Source organism: Patagioenas fasciata, chromosome 2, assembly GCF_037038585.1.
Source record: "Patagioenas fasciata isolate bPatFas1 chromosome 2, bPatFas1.hap1, whole genome shotgun sequence".
Classification (NCBI taxonomy): Eukaryota; Metazoa; Chordata; class Aves; order Columbiformes; family Columbidae; genus Patagioenas; species Patagioenas fasciata.
This window is the reverse complement of record NC_092521.1, coordinates 17,895,619-17,915,814: the sequence shown is the minus strand read 5'-3', so window position 1 is coordinate 17,915,814 and position 20,196 is coordinate 17,895,619. Positions and strand designations below refer to the sequence as shown.

Here is a 20,196-nt window from a genome sequence, read left to right as displayed (position 1 = left end):
GAAGTAGTGATTCATCATCTATATAAGCCAAGTAATTACTCAGTCATTTCTGTCTCAAGCCTCCAGATTCCTTTAGTCCTATTGCAAAGATGATCTTTGTTATTTACAGGTCTCAGGAGGTAAGAATTTATCATCCTGTGAATCCCTCTGTGGTTAAGTTACTTATTGTTTTTCACTTTATTTCTGTAATACAATAGGAATACGATACACGATGCTATGATGCCATTTGTAGAATCCAAGGGAAAATGGGCAGTCCATCTCTCTGTGTCTGTACTGGTTGCACCTCACCTTCCTTTTTGACAATACCACTCTGTGAGAGCACCAGTCCTGGTGCAATCTCTTGCATGCCATTCCCAAATACTTTGAGGCTCTGTCTTCCTGACTAACACTGTTCCTAGATCTATAAACTTATCTAACATTTTAGACACTGGGAAGGAGATGGTGAATTTCCACTGTTTCCTTCTTTGACATTTACAATGGTATTCAGCACTTGCAATGCTGGGATTATGGAGCCATAGTAAATCTTACATGATCTATAAGAACAAGGCAGTGATAGTATAAATGCAAATCTGCCCAGGAAAACTAAACAACTAAATCTAAACATCTACAAAAATACGGCATGTCTCCGTGTGTGTGCATGGTTCTTTTAAAAAGTCTTTGTCATAGCCCATAGCCTTCTCCATTCCAATTCTGGAAAGAATAGCTGGGTACTGGGAAGCACATATTCAACATTTCCTAGTACTACTAGGCTTTTCTTTTTCTTTTTTTTAAGATGCAGGTGAATTGCTGTACGTTACATTTATGCACCATTCCATTTAGATCCAAGATCATCACTATATATTGTTCCTTGAATTTTTTATAGATGTAAAGAATCTCTCTTTCTGCAGAGAAATTGTACAATTTCATTGAGAAAGAAACATTCATCTGCAAAGTTGTTTGAAAGGCACATGTTAAATTCCCATAAGAATTCTGGAATTTTTCAGTAAACCTTAGCATGAAAATTATTCAGTCAAAATGGTAAGTTAAGTTTTATAGCTTTGCAATAAATAATTTTATCATATGCCTCTCTGATTTGTTACTTAAATATTGTTTCTTCAAAGCACCCCTAAAATTATAAGGACTTAAGGAAAAAACGCCACCTTAGATCAAATTGTCTGTTCTCTGACTGTTCTTTTGTGGGAGATTGCTCTAGAGTGATCTCGTAAAATAATTTCCCACAAAGGCTTTGTTCCATCTTTTCAATCTTAACCATTATGTCCAGAAATACAAGTCAAATGACAGAAGAAGTTAAGTCTGAGATGTCACAACTCTGTTGAATTAGAATTGAAGTTTTCTGTGAGTGAAAAAAGGTAAAAACAATTTTTGCAACAGATCATAAAGTCCTTCCTATTTCTACCAGTTCAAAATTATCCAATTCTATAGAATTAACATTTGACATAAGTTATTTTATAAATGTTTTCCTTTGATCTATACTGTCTGTCTCTGTCCCAGCATCATAACAATGGACTTGGCCTTGCTTCACAGGTGCTAACTAGTTCCCCACACTCTTCCTGGAGCCAGCTGGAGTTGGAAATGCTCAGTATCTCTGAAAATTAGATAGTGCCCAAGACACCTGTTTTTTAAAAAGGGGGGATACAAGCTTACTTTATTCTTCAAAACCTTTTCTCTGAAAGGATGTTACAATCATGCAAATTGAGCCATCCCTGCAGGATATTTCAAAGTCTTTTAAAGTTTCTCTAAACCATTTTTTGCTTTTCTCCTTCTTTACTAGATCAATGTGCAATCAATGGTTACAAATTTCAAATTTTTGAGGTTGACCTGTGTAACACATCAACAACACCAGATATAATAATGCTGATTTTATTATAAGCTTTCGTACTATTCAGTGCTTTCAGACAGGTGCAGAGTGTAAAGCATGTAGGAGGGAAGGGAAGGGAAGGGAAGGGAAGGGAAGGGAAGGGAAGGGAAGGGAAGGGAAGGGAAGGGAAGGGAAGGGAAGGGAAGGGAAGGGAAGGGAAGGGAAGGGAAGGGAAGGGAAGGGAAGGGAAGGGAAGGGAAGGGAAGGGAAGGGAAGGGAAGGGAATAAACAAACAAGCAAACTACAGACTGCTTCATGCCTCTTAAAACATAATGTTCCAAAAGCAGCCCTAGCTCGGGAGATCCAAAATTACTGGGTGTTGTAATCTGGGATGATGTGCTAGTCACTCTGTATTTGCTGTGTTTCTCGTATCTTTGTCCTGGCTGCTGCTAATAGTCATCTAGCACTAAGCTAGATGTGCAATCAATCCTACTTGACTTGTTCCTCAAAAACAAAAAAATGCCACAAACAAGAAAACAAACAAACAAACAAGTAGACTATAAGCTTCTGCTACATTTATTTCACAGGGGTTTTGGAAAAGGAGGGATTTGAAAGCATATCCACAAAGGTCTTTAAGTCTTATGAGCTGATGCTTGCAAACCAAGATGTCGATAACGGAGCTGAAGATTCAACCTGTCCCTCTTCAGCTTGTATGGTTGCCTGAAGCCTCAGACCACTCCCGCGAGTAACCGGAGCTCAGGGAGTGAGGGACTATTTCTGTGTGTTGGAAAAAAACAAACCAACCATCATAATGCTGTCTCAAAGTGACAAACAAAAGACTTGAGGGAGTCACAGAGCTAAAAAAAAAAAAAAAAAAAAAAAGCCACCAACTAAACCACAGGAAAGCCAAACGACGGGAGTATATCTAGAAGGACACCCTGAAGGTGTGATCGCCTCGGAGGCTGCGGATGCCGGTGCCGGTGCCGGTGTCGGTCTGGCTGCCGCCGAACGCAGGTGGCACCGGCCGGAGGGCTGCTGCTGCTCCGGGCCGGCTCCGCCTTGCGACAGCTGCAACAAAAAAGTGTAGACGGCAGGGGACTTTCTTCTGTGCCCTTTGCGGGTCCCTAATGCTACCGAGCAAGGGAGGGAGAAGCGGTCCCTGCTGATGCTGCTAAAAGGATTTGTGTGTTTCTTCTTTTCTACCCTGCAGAAGAGAAGGAGGAAGAGCCGTGCGCCGGCCAGAGGGCATAGCGGAGCCTTGTTTCAGCTCTGAAGGAGAAGGGCGGGGGTGAGAGAGAGCAACTTAGTCTGCAACCCTGCAGAACTGTGTAGCTTGAAAAAATCGCTTAGGTGTTGTGCCCAGTGTCCTGAGCAGGAGCCCAGTGTGATCTGAGGGAGCTTCTGGGAAAGAGGCACCGTAAAAGGAGCTGAGCGTGTGCGGAGGAGTTGAAAAGGAAAGACGAGGCTGCCTCTTCTCTAAATGGTGTCTGCCTGCACCCCTGCGTGCGTACACACACACACAAAGACGCGGCAGCAGCAGCGACCATCTGGAGATGAGGAAACCCGAACCTGCTGTTATTCACCCAGTCGTTATTGCGCCCACCCGTGCCCCACTGAGGAAAGCCACCGCCAGTAACCCCATAAATCAAGAGACTGGGAAGGAAGAGATAGGAGGGGCTGGCGGAGACTGAAGAGAACGGGGCTGAGATGGGAATGAGGGAGAAGGGGGACTGCAGAGGTGGCTGACAGAAGTAGGACACGCTTTGTCCCTGCTAAAGATTCCCACATACCAGACACCGATCAATGGAAATGGAAATCCTTTCCGTTTTCTCATCACTTCTGTTAATCAGCAGATTAAAATCTCACTGCTTCATTCCCTTTTATTTTGAAAGCTGTCCTTGTTCCGCTTGCCACAATTGCAACAGAGGAACAGGGAAGCAACAGCAGAGGCAACACTTCATTTTAGCTGGGCAGACAAATGAGCAGATCTCAGTTCTCTATCCTGTCTGTCTTGGAGCGACAGCTAAACAGAAGAGATAGAGGAGTCTTGTGGTCTCTAGTAATATTTCTCCCGATTTCCTCCCTAGTTTGCTTCTGCAAACAGATCACACTTTTTTTTTTTTTTTTTTTGGGTGGGGGGGGAGCTGACAAACCAAAGGAGTGCAGGTGTCAGTGATTTCTCTCCTAAAATTCAGGAGACAAAGCTCAATAATAGTGCTTGTTTCATTTTTGCATATAAAAGAACGGTCATGGATTTGAGTTTCATTTTCTTTTATCCCCTCTCTTCCCCTTTCAGTAGCGGAGTTGGAGCATGTAGGTTTCCACTTGCTTCTCCTCCAAGCTTGATTTGTATCTCCTATGCTTAAAGGGAGCTTCTCCTTTCTCCTGTGGAAGGATGGTGGAGAAGGGAAAGGAGCTTTTCTAGGTGCCTTGCAAATCTAAAGAGAAGAATACTGTATACATTATCCCTTGCAGCTGGTCAGAAATTACCCCGCTTGGCATTTTCCAAGGGCTGAGTTGTGGGGTGTTTTTTTTGTTCTTTTGTTTGTTTGTTTCAGTGTCATCTGTGCCTTCTCTCACTTTCCAGTTATGCCATCTCTTTACTTTTTTAATATGTCTAATTTTGTTGGAGACTGATCCGTGGCATAAGCAGTTAAAGGTTTTCATGGAAGAAGGTAGAATTCCTCTTAAGCTCTTGCCATCACCCCTTCCCCAGCAGTTCTCACAATTTCCTTCCTCCCATTTTCTCCTTCTTTCTTCCCCCTTTTCTAAGTCCTTCCATGTATTGTGTAAAGGTTCCAAAGAGGCACAAATTTATAAATAAACATGAAGGTTGTTAGTTTGGGGTTTTTTTAATCTATATGGATATATACAAGTACAATGAGTCCATAATTAATCAGATGTAAATGTGGCTCTGTAAGCACCCTGGGATAGTTTGACACCTGTAACAGTGAAACAGCTGTGTATCAAGACTGGAGAAATGGCAGAGGATGATGACAAAAGTAAGAAGGGCCTGAGAGGCAGATATCAAGCAAAGCTGTGGAAGTGGTCTGGATAACAGGAACCTCAGCAACAGTTTGTGTGCTGTGATGTGACGCTAGACTATTCAATGGAGGTGATGAAGCAAGGAAGGATACGGGTTGGAGTTTGTGAAGGTAGGGCGGGGTAAAAAGGACTTGACAGGCAGCAGTAAAGCAGATGAAGGAGCTAGGGAGTCACCTTGCTCCCAAAATCTGGAATGTTTTAAATGGGCAGATATTCATTCATTGTTCGCCTCTGCCAAGGTTTCTGGGAGCAGAAACGTGTACTGATACAATGGGAATGTAAATCAAGGTAAAATATATTCATTCATGGGAGTGCAGAGAGAACCAAATATGAATGCCCAGAATAGATGCACTGCTGCAGTGACTTTAAGCCAGCTCTATGAAGCTTGGCTGCCTAAAGGAGCCTGCATTCAAGATGTAAAATCTGACCTGCTGGATTTGCAGTTGCAGAGAAGACCCCACAAAGTCTGGGGGATGTCTACAGAAACTGTCAGGGTCAGCACCTGGGAAGCTCAAGCCCTAACAATAGAGAGGAAACAGCTTCACAGCATCTCTCTGGGACTGCACGTGAGCAGGAAGAGAAACGGACAGATTTGCAAAGTCCCCTTCTTTTCTCTTTTTTCTTGTGTTGTTTCAGGTACTTTATCCCAGTTTTATCCCTCAGTGTTCAGTGTTTTTCCTTCCCCCATCCCCAAAGACAAACAAAGTGGATTCTCAACAGGTGCTGTGGAAACTTGCACGGCTCCCGCGGCCATCGCTACGCGGGGAGAACCACCCGAGTCTTTAATTTTGTAGGATGCTGCCGCCCCGCGACTTATGCTCACAAAGCATCAGCTGCTTCGGCAGCAGCTCCGGAGCCACCTCTTCTTCGTACCGCGCCCGCCGCGCGTCGCGGAGTGGAACGGCACGCCTCGCCGGCAGCGAGCCCGTGACTTGCAAATGATGGCACGCCGCACGGAGAATGTGTTAATGACAGGAGACTGAACCAGAGGAAAGAAATGCCCCCAAAGCCCCGGGTTGATGTTGATCACAGACCGTCTACAGAACGGGGCAAAGCGCAGGAGGCAGCCCGCATCGATAAGCGCAGAGAGACGCTGCCTGTAACTATATTGTGCATTAACGTCGCGGGCAAGCCCCTTCCTCTTGGATCCCCGTGCCAGATAACGTGGAATGAGATAAAAGCCCTCGACATCCTCTCTCTGAAACACGAATTATCTTTTCCACGCCATGCAAATGAGGGGACAGGCAGCTGCAAAGCTCTACAATAAACTGTTTCATCCAAGGCAGAGACAGCTTGGGAAGGCACGTCTTTGAATGCCACCCCCACACCCCCCCCCCGCCTCGCCCACACACACACACCTCCTTCCCACCAGTGCGGGCAACCTTTGTAGGCGATAACCAAGGCTAAAAACTCGGAGAGGATCAATAATGTCTACTAAATATTCTGAGAGTGTATGAGTGTGGCGGCGAGGAGGGATGAGGATGAGGAGGGGGATAAAAGGGTGATTAATCAGATATTAATCACTGGCTACAAACAAGGGGAGATTATTTCGGGTAGGCAGCCGACTGTGGGGACTTGCAGAATAGATCCTTTTACTGAAGGCACGCGTGATGGGATCAGCACTTCACCGTTTAGCCGTGCCTGTGTAATTTTGAAAATGCAGATTATTCAAGCCACGTATTTCTTCTTTTCTCTGTATAGCATTTCCTTAACTATCTGCAAGCACAGACTTACTGGAGATATTTATGCCGCTAACTAGAGATTTCCTTTTTACTCTCCTTTCGTGAACACAGAAGCAAGAAGCAAGCAAAACAGCCCCCGAGCAGGAAAAAAAAAAAAAAACAAAAAAAAAAAGAGACACCGCCCCCTCCCCCTCCGAAAAAAAAAATCCCATCAAAAGCCTCACATACATCTGGGAAAAGGGATCAAAAGAGAGAAGAGAAAAGGTGCCGATCTTTGCACCCAGCGGCAGACCATGTCTTCAAGGCTGAATTGCTAAGGTACCTTTTCGACAGCCAGAGAGCCCTGCATGCATACAAACAGCTGAGCGCGAAGCGCATTTCGGGCTGTGAGACGGCTACGCACACGCCGGGCTCCTCCGTAACTTTCCCCACGCAACGGGTTAAACTCATAAGTGCATCGATACAGGCATTCCCACAAAGAGCCCGTTGCTCGACTGAAAACCAGAAAGGTAGGTATTCCCCCCCCCACTACCATTATCATCACCTTAAAAAAGTCACACGGTGGTATTTACTTGAATATACTAGTTAGAAGCTATATGAACCAACTCACGTCTCCGTTTGAGCATACTGCAAGAATATTTATTGAGCCTCAGCTCAGTCACTGCATTGAACGCCAAGCCTGGCAAGCAAATACATTTCCTATCTCCGAAGAGAGCTCTGAATCAACTCTTTCTTTCCTCCCCGCTTTAGCGATCATTTATAGCTCTCCATTGCAAAGTACCCAGCGTAAGTATACAGAATTAAAGATATATATATATTTTGAAATATACCTTGGTATAAGGCGAGAGCTTGCAACGCCCTGACAAAAAGCAAACGGACCCCAAAAAATATACCCCTCAAATACTACCCTACCTTTCACACACGAAACCATCAACAAAAAGACGAGGTTCCACAATGTAAATCCACTTTTAATCTCCATCTTCTTCACCAGGATGAAATCCAGCCGGCCACATTTAGTACATCCCCTTTCCAAAAAGTCTGCTAATTTCGATTCCTTTGCACGGATTTCCCCTCTGCAGATTCCTTTCATATTATTCTTGAGAGCTCCTGATTCCTATTTCTTGGCTAGGCGCAGCGGAGTTGTTGCTGTTGATGGTGCGCGGTCACAGCTCGGAGTGAATGGTGTTTCTGGGATACCACAGCAACCTTGACGAGGACTCAACCATCTCTCCAACGGGGGCACAAAGTCTCAGCTACTCTCGATCGTGTCTTTTCCTTCCCCCCACCCCCCTCTACCCCAGCTCCCTGCACAGTGGAAACCCACCACAATCCTGCCTCCTTACAGTATCCACCAGGACCTATGGAAGAGCATCTTAAAGCTCAGACACACTCCCGATTAACTCGAAGCAGTATTTGCAATAGAGATTCTCCCGCCGCCTCGTTCCCCTAAGAGGATCAGTTCTGCCTACGAAAACGGCTCGAGAAATAATACAGTGGCGAGGTTTCCAAAGCCTCCCGGAGGAGCCTCGGGTAGCCAACACGGGGGGACTCATCCATCCTGTGTCCGCTCGCAAAAACAATCAGTGCCTCGTTATTAAGAATTCACGTGCAGTGCTTGGGGGCTGCCATCGTCACCCGCACACATTCACTCACACACACACACGCCATCAGACACACACCTCGCACAGAAGCATGTGCGTCTCCGAGGGGATTTGCAGACTAATTGCTCTGCGCGGAGCCATTAATGACAACCCGGTCTCCGCGGCCGGGGGGAGGCGGTGGCACAACCCGCTCCCTAAAGAGTGCGGCTACAGCCGTGCCCGCAGCGGAGGGGGCTCTTGGCCGTCGCGGGCGGGGGTAATGCAACCCCGCGCAGCGCCGCGCAGCCAGCGGGGCGGGCGGGTCGGCAGCTCCCGGCGGGCCGGGTCGGGCCGGGCGGGGGCGGTGCGGTTGCGGCTGTGCCGGGAAGAGCGCTGGCGCCACCTAGCGGTCGCCCCGCCGTGCCACCGGGGCCGTGCCGCTCCGCGGGGGCGAAGGCGGGGGTGCTGCGCTGCGCGGGGAGAGCCCCAGTTGAGAGGGAGAGGGGGCTGGTGGTCGGGGCTGTGGAATCGGCATCGGTCCCTCCTTGTCGGGCTCGGGAACCGCGCTTTCGGCTTTCTTCCTCTGCCCAGCGCAGCTATCGCGCAAGGTGCGCCGGGCGGAGGTTTCCTCTGCTGGGGGGAGCGTGCGGAGGGGGCAGGCAAGCAACACCTGCGATGGGGGGGTGTGCGTATGAGTGGGTGTGCGGAGGCGTCTGCGGGGTGGACGTGTATTTTTGAACGGGAGAGTGTGCGTGAGCGAGCGTACATGCATGTGCACATGTGTTTAACTCTCCCTATGGTGCGAGTGCGGCTGTAAGGGTCCGCTTGTATTAGTGCATGTGTTGTGCATTCTTTGTGGGGGTACGTGTGTTTGCACCTGTGAGTGTTTGCACTTGCATGTGTATTTGTGGAAATGTGTGCCTGTGTGAGTGTGTTCATGTGCATGTATGTGTTGTTACGTGAAATGTGGGTGCCCAGGTGAATGTGTGTGATGTGTATGTGTGCATGTGTAGTTCTGTGTGTGCACTTTTGTGTGTGCATATAAGTGTATGTATGTGTGTGCATGGTTTTTTTGTGTATGTGTGCATGCATCTGTGTGTATGTGTGCATGGATCTGTTTCTGTGTGTCTGTGTACATGTATTTTGTGTGTGGGGGTGTTCTACATGTCAACACGTGTGCATCTGTGCATGATTTTGTCTTGCACACACGTATGTGTTCGTTCATGTAGGTTTGCATGTTTATGTTTTTATGTGAATGTGCATATGTGCACGTGTCTGAGTCCATGGGTATAATCTGAAGTGAAGTATGTGAGCTGGGAAATTTTGGCAGGCAGTCACAAAGTGTTGATTTTTCCAGGTGTGTCTGTGCATTTCCACATGTTGATCAGTATTGTGTGGGTTTTGTATGTGCATGGAGTGCATTTGTGGAAAGGTGTGTCCTTGTTAAGAACTGATTTTGGGAGGGGTGTGGATGTACTATAAACATGTAGGTGCACATGTGTATTTGTGTGAAAATGTATTTATGTGTAGATAAACTATATATGCAGCCATATCACAATATCATAGAAAATAGTATTGAAGGAATCCAGAAAAATAATGATTCAGCCTTTTGCTCCTAAAGAACAATGTGAAAGAGGAAGTCTGGATGGCCATGAGTCTGCTTCCATGTGGGTGTAGGAGTGAGCACTATGTGCTTTTCTTCCACCTTTACTTAAAACCATGCCCTGTTCTAGTGAGGCCAACAGCATTTAGCAGAGTGTGGCCCTGCATATGGCTGGCTGAACTTGTCTCTGTAGCTGTAAGACTGCATGTAGCTGATGTGAGGAAAGAAAAGCTGCAAGTGCTGACAGTAACCAGCCCCATCGGATCTGTACAGGTTTGTTTACTGAGGAGAAGAAAACGTATATATTTCATGGCCTTGTGTACTGTCTACAGCTCTCTCTTGCAGCCACATAAGTCTTGGGGAGTGACTGTTGTAATTGAAACTTGGTGGGCTTCTTCGTTTTCTCTGCAGCTCAGGAATCTGATCACAGAAACTATACAAGCTCATGTTAAAGGGGGTGGCACATTAGGGTCAACTTTCTGACTAAATTTCAGTGGTCCCTGTTTTAGGTAAAGTGGGATGAGGGAGAACCACTCTGTTCAGAACCTGGCCACTGTATTCGTTTTAAAAAAAAAATCAATATATCTCTCTTTACTATATACATGTGTTCATTTATGCATGTATGTATGCATGTAACTGGAATCCATTTTTAAAAAGCATTTCAAAACTGAAGGAGACTTGTGCTTTCAGAATAGCACAAATGGCCTCACTTCTGATATTCATCTTTTTTTAATGTGCTTAGAATAAAGTTCTGCCCTTATCCTCCAAAGAACACTTTTGAGCTTCAGAACTCAAATCTCCTTGGAGCAAATACTTTATCAGTTACAGAGGATAAGAAAGAGATATTGAAGACCTAGATGACATATTATTTCTAGTCCATGCATTGCATTGCTCAGTACTTCAATACCTAACTTACGTAGGAGGCTTATGTTCATGCTATTAGAAGTCATGTCTCTTTAACATCCGGTAAGATTTGTGCTGTGAGTTATCTGTATTACTTCTGAAAATGAAATTTGGCTTATCAGTTAGATACTAAACATGAAGGAAGAAATGCTTACAGTTAAAAGTGGGATAACCAAGGAATTTTTGTGGCCAAATTCTTACGAATTTTCAAAGACCAACCATTAGGTTTACAAGTAATTTACACACATTTTAAAACTAGTACTTCAGGTACTAAAGGCAAATTTTAGGAACATTTGATAGTAGTAATGCTGGGGACTGAATTTCTTTATAGAACACCCTTCCACTTCTACCCTTGAACATTATGATCTCATGGTTGTTTTGCTGTCAAATACTAGCATCCCATAACTTTTTGAGTGATTCTGGGTTCAAGCTGTAGATTATGCTATATGTTTCACATTCATATAGTGTCCTCCCTCTTACTGTTCCCTCCCTTCCTTCCTTCCTTCCTTCCTTCCTTCCTTCCTTCCTTCCTTCCTTCCTTCCTTCCTTCCTTCCTTCCTTCCTTCCTCCCTCCCTCCCTCCCTCCCTCCCTCCCTCCCTTCCTTCCTCCCTCCCTTCCTTCCTCCCTTCCTTCCTCCCTTCCTTCCTCCCTTCCTCCCTTCCTTCCTTCCTTCCTTCCTTCCTTCCTTCCTTCCTTCCCTCCTTCCCTCCTTCCCTCTTTCCCTCCTTCCCTCCTTCCCTCCTTCCCTCCTTCCCTCCCTCCTTCCCTCCTTCCCTCCTTCCCTCCTTCCCTCCTTCCCTCCTTCCCTCCTTCCCTCCTTCCTTCCTCCCTCCCTTCCTCCCTCCTTTCCTGTCCTCCCTCCCTTCCTCCCTTCCTCCCTTCCTCCCTTCCTCCCTTCCTGCCTTCCTGCCTTCCTGCCTTCCTTCCTTCCTTCTTGCCTGCCTGCCTACCTGCCTGCCTGCCTTCTTGCCTGCCTTCCTGCCTTCCTGCCTGCCTTCCTGCCTCCCTTCCTCCCTTCCTCCCTTCCTCCCTTCCTCCCTTCCTCCCTTCCTGCCTTCCTGCCTTCCTGCCTTCCTGTCTTCCTCCCTCCCTCCCTCTCCTCTTTCCTTCTTTTCTTTTGCTCTCTCACTCTGTTTTTCTTCCTTTCTTTGTGTTTTTCTTTCTCTCCCTTTCCCTCATTCTTTCTCTTTCTTGCACTCTTTTTTCTCTTTCTTGTCTTATTCTTTCTCTCTTTCCCACCTCTTTTGGCATGGTCAAGCTTATTGACCATTTGGGTGCCAATTGAGGATGAAAGTGACTTGACAAGGATCATTAAGTCAATCACTATGATTAAATACTCCCAAGAACTTTAAAATATGCTAAAATCAGAAATGGGCAGATACTTAAATGTATGACCTGTCAGGCACATGTATATCAGCATTGCTGGTGGAAATTGTGTATCAAAGACCTGACAGTGGTGATGCTCCTTTGTACTATTATTGTTGGATACTTCATAAGGTAAACTGTGCTGTGGTGGCTTAGTTATAGATCTCTAAGCAGGCATTCCTGCCTCAGAACCTCCAATAAATAAATGCATCAAAATAGTTAATTAATTTAATTTCTTAATTACCCACATAGCTGACCAAGGGAAGCCAGTCGACGTGAACTTTTTGGATTTCAGTAAAGCCTTCAATACTCTGTCTCACATTATTCTGTGGGACATAATGTCCAGCATACAGCTGGAGAAACACATAATACAGTGCGTGAGCAATTGGTGGATGGGTCAGGCTCAAAGGGTTGCAGTAAATGGGGTTGGGTTGGGCTGGTGACCAGTCACTAGCAGGGTTCCACAGGGATCTGTCTTAGGTCCAGGACTCTTCAATGTCTTCATAAATGACTTGGAAGCAGGACTTGATAGAATACTAAGTAAGTTCGCTGGTGACACAAAAACGAGAGGAACTTTTTACACTCTTGAGGGCAGAGAGGCCCTGTAGAGGGATCTAGACAAACTGGAGAACTGGGCAATCACCAACCATATGAGGTTCAACAAGGGCAGGTGCCAGATTTTGCACCTGGGATATGGCAACCCTGGCTGTACGTACAGACTGGGGAACGAGATGCTGGAGAGCAGCTCTGTGGAGAGGGGTCTGGGGATTCTGGTCAACGGCAAGGTGACCATGAGCCAACACTGTGCCCTGGCAGCCAAGACCGCCAACTGTGTCCTGGGTGCATCAAGCACAGCATTGCCAGCTGGGCAAGGGAGGTGACTGTCCCGCTCTGTTCTGCACTGGTGCGGCCTCACCTGGAGCACTGTGTGCAGTTCTGGGCACGGCAGTATAAAAAGAATATTAAGCTACTGGAGAATGTCCAGAAGAGGACCATGAAGTTGGTGAAAGGTTTGGACCGGAAGCCATGTAAGGGATGGCTGAAGTCACTTGGTTTGTTTAGCCTAGAGGAGACTGAGGGGAAACCTCATCATGGCTACAGCTTCCTCACAAGGGAAGGAGGAGAGACAGGTGCTGATCTCTTCTCTCTGGTGACCAATGATAGAACCCGAGGGAATGGCAGGAAGATGTGTCAGAGGAGGTTTAGATTGGATATTAGGAAGAACTTCACCCAAAGGGTGGTGGAGCACTGGAACAAGCTCCCCAGGGATTTGTCACAGCTCCAAACCTGACACTGTTCAAGAAGCGATTGGACAATGCCCTCAGACACATGGTGTGTATTGTGGGGTTGTCCTATGCAGGGATAGGAGTTGGATTCGATGATCCTTGTGGATCCCTTCTAACTCAGGTCATTCTATGATTCTATAGGGTCAATGGAATAATGTACTACTACTGGTATTCACATTTCCCTCCTTTAGAGTTCCCTATTCCCTTTGCCAAGGCAGATAAAATTTAAGTTTTGATAATTACTTTACAAATTCCTCCTACATTTTCAACTGCATTTGTTATTCTTCACTTGCTGTCATATACTTTTGTGTAAGGTAGCTGTATTTTGTTAAGTAACTCCTACATTTTGCCCCCAGGTAACTTCATTCTAATTGTAGATAGACTGATTGTTTTACTTCAAAAAATGCAGTGGAGTCTTCCATGACAAATAACACTGTGAATAATATGACACACAGTGTTTGCAAGCACAGACAGCGTATGTAGGCATGTGTAAAGTATATAGATAGTGAAATTTAAAAATGTGAATTTTACTTAGGATACAAATCTCATTCACTCGTGTCACATAATGACTTTGAACATCCTGACGTAATGCAGAATGTAGAATTTTTTTAATACCCGTAACTTAGTCCACCTGGTTATAAACCCAAATATGGATATTAGACCTAACCATGACCCTGAACTGTCTGCCCATCTGTTGGTGAGCCATAATATTGTTTTCTTACCTTGAAAATAGTAGGAGAATGTTACAAATACAGTCCTAAACTGTTGTTTTCTCACTTAGGCTTTTCAACATGTCACAGGGCAGGCCACAAAAGAGGAAGACACCGTTGTGTCATCCTCAGATAGATAGTATTCATTCCTTGCTCAGAGTACAGTAGTTTTACTGGTGGGAAACAGGTAATGGCATTTGGATAGGAAAACATGAGGTGGGGATCATTCTGCAAGTGTTGGGGTGCTACCATGTGCTAGTGTTACTGCCACATGTTCACAGTAGAGGACACAGCCATAATACGAAGATCAAGTATAATACAACTCAAAGATGCAGTAAAGCAAATATACAGTGATGGAAATAGCTGGAGGGAAAAGGTGCCATCGTACCTATCTCCTCTTGACTACTTTTCAGCTTAAGTTTTCATAAAACAGGCTCTAAGCTGTCTCTAGCACAAAATATCTCTTTAAGAAAACTGGAAAGCAGTGATATTCAATGGTACCCACTTACACCCCTGAATAAAGAAAAAATTGAATATTTCTTTCAGATGCACTATTCGCAGGGAGACAGAGATCATATGTCTCATTATCACAATTAGCTGTGGTTTTGTTATCTCCCTATTCAATGTTTCTTGCATTCTGCTAGAGGCCACATCTGAAACCTGTTTGGAGATGAGAGAATGCAATTCTATTATATGTAACATTTCCTGATTTAGATACTGTACTATATAAAACTTAGTTTTCAAGTGGAATTCAATGAATTAGTTTTTGTCTACTGCTACCAGATTTTGCATATCTTAGTGACTAAATTTATTGTTAGTCATGATCAGTCAGGATGATTGTGGTGTGCAGTTATGTTTGTTTGGGATTTAGACAACTGACATTCTCAGCAGAAGCTGTCACCACTGTAATATTCTCTCATCTCTGGTCAGCAAAGTTTGAGTTTGATGATTTGGAAATCCTGTAGGGTGTGTGAAAATCAGAAGTGTCCGACTTTACACAGGCAGAATGGCTTTTTACATGGTATGTGCAGGCTCACAAAGATGTGCTAGGCGGTCAGCTTGGGAGAATTTAGATCTTGATTCCCCTGTCCTTAGTAATTGAGTGGCATATGTTCAAATAGCTATTTGTACATTAACTGTATTACCCTTAGATCTGGGAGTTTAGGACCTTTGATCCATGACCAAAGATGTCACTGTTTATTCTGCTCAAAGCACTGCTTTGTTGAGATACATAAGTAGCTCCCAACAAGTTCATGCACATGATATAGTGCAACATTATGCAGTGAAAGCTTGCTGCAGTAGGGAAGAAAAAAAAAAAAAAAAAAAAGGAGAAGAAGAGGTAAATATTAAATATTACGTGAAAAAAGTGAAAAAAGTGTGGTAGGAAATTGCTATGCTTCATCACTGAAGGAAAAAATAGAAATGTCTAGAATTTAACCGAATGTTATCCTTCTGTTATAATAAAACCTTTACAGTATGTAAAGGAAAAGAAATCAGGAAGGGTGATGAGGTGCTGAAATAGGATGAAAAAAGTTGTTTTGTTTTTTGGGTTTTCTTAGTGGATTCTTTGGGTAGGAAAGTGGATGATCTGCTGTGGGGGAGATCAAAATATCCTTCCAAATTCTGCTTTCCTGTTTGCATTAGATTGAGACATAGTAAAGTTATATTAAACATGTCAGTTATTTAACTGTCATTCAGGGATAATCAGATGCAATGTACTACCATTCTTCATCGAGCAAATCTGAACTGCATTCTCACTGGTGAATGTAGATTTTCTGAGTGAACTTCTATTTGTTAGCCAGGGGGTAAAAAGAACACTTTGTAGAAAAAAAAAAAATTTCTACTGCATCTCAGATTTTGTTTTAATTATTTATGTGACTGTTTTTTTTTTTTTTTTCTCTGTATTATCTGTTGCATTGTTTAATGTTTAATGTTTTTAATGTCTTTATGTGGTTCTTGGAATGGTAGGGAAGATAAGCACTGTAGATACAAAATTAATAATTAATTATTCTTGATGATACTTACAGGAGTTACACATATAAATCCTCTGGCATCTGCAGAAGAACAAATCTAGAAGGCCTCTGTTTTGCCATTTTGCTCTTTGGCTTGAACGGGAATCCTATGCATGTAGCTATAGAAAACCTAAACCTGTAATATACTGGTAACCTTGCCTCTAATTTCAGAACGCAAGTTGTATAATGAATATCTTTTATAAGTAATTCATAACCAGAAAGAAGACTGACATTCTGTCAGCCTCCCATATATTCTTTAATAAACACTTAAAGAGTACAGAGACATTACAGGCAGAATTGATAACCTGGTTTAGAGACATATTTCTGGATATGCAACTCAAGTATACCTATGACTTTTAGATACTATATGCTCCTGTTATAAAGGCACATGTAGGTTAGGAAATTTTGGTTGCAAGTGTTTGCAATTTTTAATCTTAAAGAAAAGGCAGGCAAAAATGGAACTTAAATGTACCTGATGAACACAAATATCACAGCTGAGACATTCAATTTTTATTTGTGACTGCATTTTTATTTTGTCTGAGAGTATTCAGGGTAGCTTAGTAAAATATTTCAGACTTTCGTTTGTATTATTTAATGTCAGACATTGATCAGAAGCTGAGGAGGTTAAAGATGGTGGGTGGAAAAGATTATTGGATTAGTTTCAGGCTATTTTGTTTCAGCTAGATATTTGGTATGCATGAACATAGCTAGACGCCTTTCCTGTCTATTTCTCTCTGTACTCTACTCTTAAATGATTTATAATGTTTGAATCCCTTCCCCTGTTTAGCCAAGTGCAGTATTACAGCAAAGAGTATATTGGTGCTGATTTTGAATAACATTTCACAGCCAGCTCTGTCACTTGCTTCTTTTTCTGTGGGGGCATTGTGTATCACTTGGAGAATTATGAGCTAAAAGTAATGAGTGGTGATGTGGTGATGCTGTACGTTTTTGTGCATCTTGAAATTCAGATCTGAGCTGACCTATGTTAGGATATGTGATAAAAATCTCACCCACACACATGTAGAGGAGCACAGAGACAGGAGCCCCTGCCTTGACCTTCTCAGAGCTGTCCCAGGAGAGCATCAGCCCCACAGGCCAGGTGAGACCCAGCATTCCCTGGGAGGGTTCTCTGAGGAACCACACAGACCAGGGAGTCCTTGTCCTGGGGGACAATGTTCCTTATGAAAGGCAGGGAAATAACATGCTGATATTGTGCAAGACTTCTTATGGGATGTTTAGAGGAGGAATCAAAGATGAGGAAATGGAGGGATCAGGATGGTTTGGCAAGATATAAATGTGTAAAAATGCAGAGATGATAAAATAAAGGGGAACAGTCACCAGTTCACAGTTTGCTGGTTGGTACCCTTGTCTGCATTTCAGATGGTAGGCTACCTTTTTCAGCACTGTGCATCTATAGTGTACTTAATTTGATACTCTTGAATGTGATGCTTCTTACCTTTTTATTGTTTTGATGGGTAACAAAAATTGTTGGCATGATATGTACACTACTTCTGATGCCACAACTGTTCTATGATTGTTGTGTTTTTACATAAAAATATAGAATGTATAACATTACCCATTCTCATGAATTGAGTAGATAAGCTATTGTTTTAAGTCCTCAAATTTCAGTTAGTAAGAATAAAGTACTTCAATAAATAGAAAGTACAGTATTAATATCCAGAAGCACTTTTTTTATTTTATTTTCCATACTGTGCCAATTTATAACATATAAAAAAATTATTTCATCATGTTCCTCTGATTATTTTCTTCTTATTTATTTTTACTGCCTTAGGATTTCCAGTTTCCTATGAAGGCGTTAGCTACCTTTCGGAAAAAATAATCAGTTGCATTTTTTATTTTAGACATAGTGTCTATCCACATATGTGTTTGTCGTTATTATAGAAAGAAAGAAAAGTGGACTATGGTTTATTGTCTTACTGAATGTATGACTGTATGTGTCTCAGTCTATTTGTCTTTTTAAGAAAATGATTTCATTTATAAACACGTAGTTTCTTGTCTGAAATCCAAATAGCCTCTGGCAAAAGGATTTTAAAGATACAATAACTGGCATCAAAATATTTTATAGTGAAGGAGAAATCAGATTTGAACCAGAAATATTGAAGGTGTACAAGTAAAGAAAATAATGAGATCCTTGAATACTGAATATGTTGAAAAATTGACAATGAACTTGGGTGAGTGTAAAAGAATCTTTAGTAGCTCTACAATCATTAAATGGAGCAAGTTCAGCTTAACTGTAGATATTTCAGAGTTATTTCAAGAAAATATGTTGGAAATAAAGTTGAATATGTGAAAGGCTACTCAAAATAATTCATTTGGTTTTATCACAGTGAAATGTTGGACTATGGCTAGAACAAGACGGAAAATAAATAGCAAAATACAGCATATACTATATGAACTCCATCTAATTTTTCAATATAATTAATGCATACTATAACAAAGCAAGAAGGTGGGGTATTAGACCAGCTTGGCTGAACAGGGAACTCCTCTTGGAGCAGAAGAGGAAAAATAAATGGTATGATCTCTGGAAGCAAGATCAGACTTCTCAGGAATATTACAGAGCTGTGATTCACAAATGCAGGTAGAAAACATGAAAGGCCAAAGGTCATTTAGAATTCAGATTGGCCAGTGTTGTGTCTGAAAACAAAAAAGACTTTTTAAAGTACACTAATAGCAAGAGGAGGTCTAAGGAAAACATTGCATCAATGCTTGATGTTCACCTGACAAATAGGGATCAAGGAAAGGTGGAGGCATTAAATGGATTTTTTTTTTTTTTTTTTTTTTTTTACCTCAGTCTTTAATAATACTGACAGACCTTGGGCTGCATGGTCCCCTGAGTTGAAGTACCACAACTGTGGGAACCGTGCCTTTTCAATGGTGAACACTGAAACTGGAAGGGACCAGTTGAATGCTCACAAGTCCATGGTGCCTGGTGGGATTCATCCCAGAGTACTGAAGGAGCTAGCAGATGTTACAGCAGGACTCCTCTCACTTACCTGCCAAAGGTCTTGGAACTCTGAGGAGGTCCCTGCTGACTGCAAGGTAGGCAATCTACAAAAAGGGTATGAGGGAAAACCCAGGAAACTACAGACATGTTAATGTAAACTCAGTTCCTGGAAAAATTATGGAGAAAATTATACTTGGTACTATTGAAAATCATTTTAAGAACAATGCAATCATCAGGCAGAGTCAACTTGGGTTCACAAAGGGAAAGTCCTGTCTAACTAATTTGATATCCTTTTGTGATAAGGTCACCCCCACAGTGGATGAAGGGAAGGCAGAGGATGCAGTTTTACTGGATTTTAATAAGGCTTTTCATACTGTTCCTCACAGCATCCTTCTGGACAAGTTGTCCAACTGTAGGATCAGTGAGTTTGTGGTCCACTGGGTGAAGAACTGGCTGAATGGCAGGTCTCAAAGGGTTGTAGTCATGTAGCCATCTGACTGGTGACTGGTCACCAGCAGTGTTCCTCAATTCAGTTCCAGGGCCAGTTCTGTTTAATGTTTTTATATTTGATCTGAATGCAGGAATTGTATAGACCCTTAGTAAGTCTGATGATGTTACTAAACTGGGAGGTGCTGTTGACTCACTTGAGGGACAAAATGCCTTGCAGAGGGATCTAGATAAATTGAGGCATTCGGCAAATGCTGGATTATGCACCGAGGACTGAGTAACACTGGGCACAAGTGTAAATTGGGAGAGGAGAGGCCAGAGAGCAGACCTGCCGAAAGAGGTCTGAGGGTGCTGGTTGATATTAAGCTCAGTATGCATCAGCAGTGTGTCCCCTGGCAACCGAGAAGGCAAACCTCATCGTGAGGTGCATCAAACACAACATAACCAGTCGGTCAAAACAGGTGATTATCCTGCTGTCTTCAGCATTGTTGTGCCCTCACCTTGAGCACTGTGTGCAGTTTGGGGCACCACCATTTAAGAAGGATGTGAGGGTCACTGAATGTGTCCAGAGGAGAGCAATGAAGCTGGTATCAGAGCTGGAAGGAGTGTCCTATTGGGAGTGGTTGAGGTCTTTAGATTTGTCTAGTTTAGAGAAAAGGAGGCTGAGGGGGCACCTCATTGCTCTCTACTTTCTGTAATGGCTGTTTACTAAGGTTTCTATGTCTTACTTACTAGGACTAGACACATGTTTCTGTTCTCCTAAGAGAATGTATTAATCATTGAATGCTTATTCATGAGC

The 20,196-nt window shown here is 43.3% G+C and overlaps 1 protein-coding gene across 5 annotated transcripts in view; it reads right to left on the bottom strand.

The window, feature by feature from the left end:
• Positions 1-7,824, bottom strand: part of CSMD3 (CUB and Sushi multiple domains 3) — a 637,009-nt gene extending 629,185 nt beyond the window's left edge. For all 5 annotated transcript variants that reach the window (XM_065830155.2, XM_071803847.1, XM_071803848.1 and 2 more), the window contains exon 1: positions 7,438-7,824. In XM_065830155.2, the coding sequence (XP_065686227.1) occupies positions 7,438-7,615 (178 nt within the window). In that variant the 5' untranslated portion in view covers positions 7,616-7,824. The remainder of the gene's footprint in view (positions 1-7,437) is intronic.
• Positions 7,825-20,196: the final 12,372 nt, after the last annotated feature.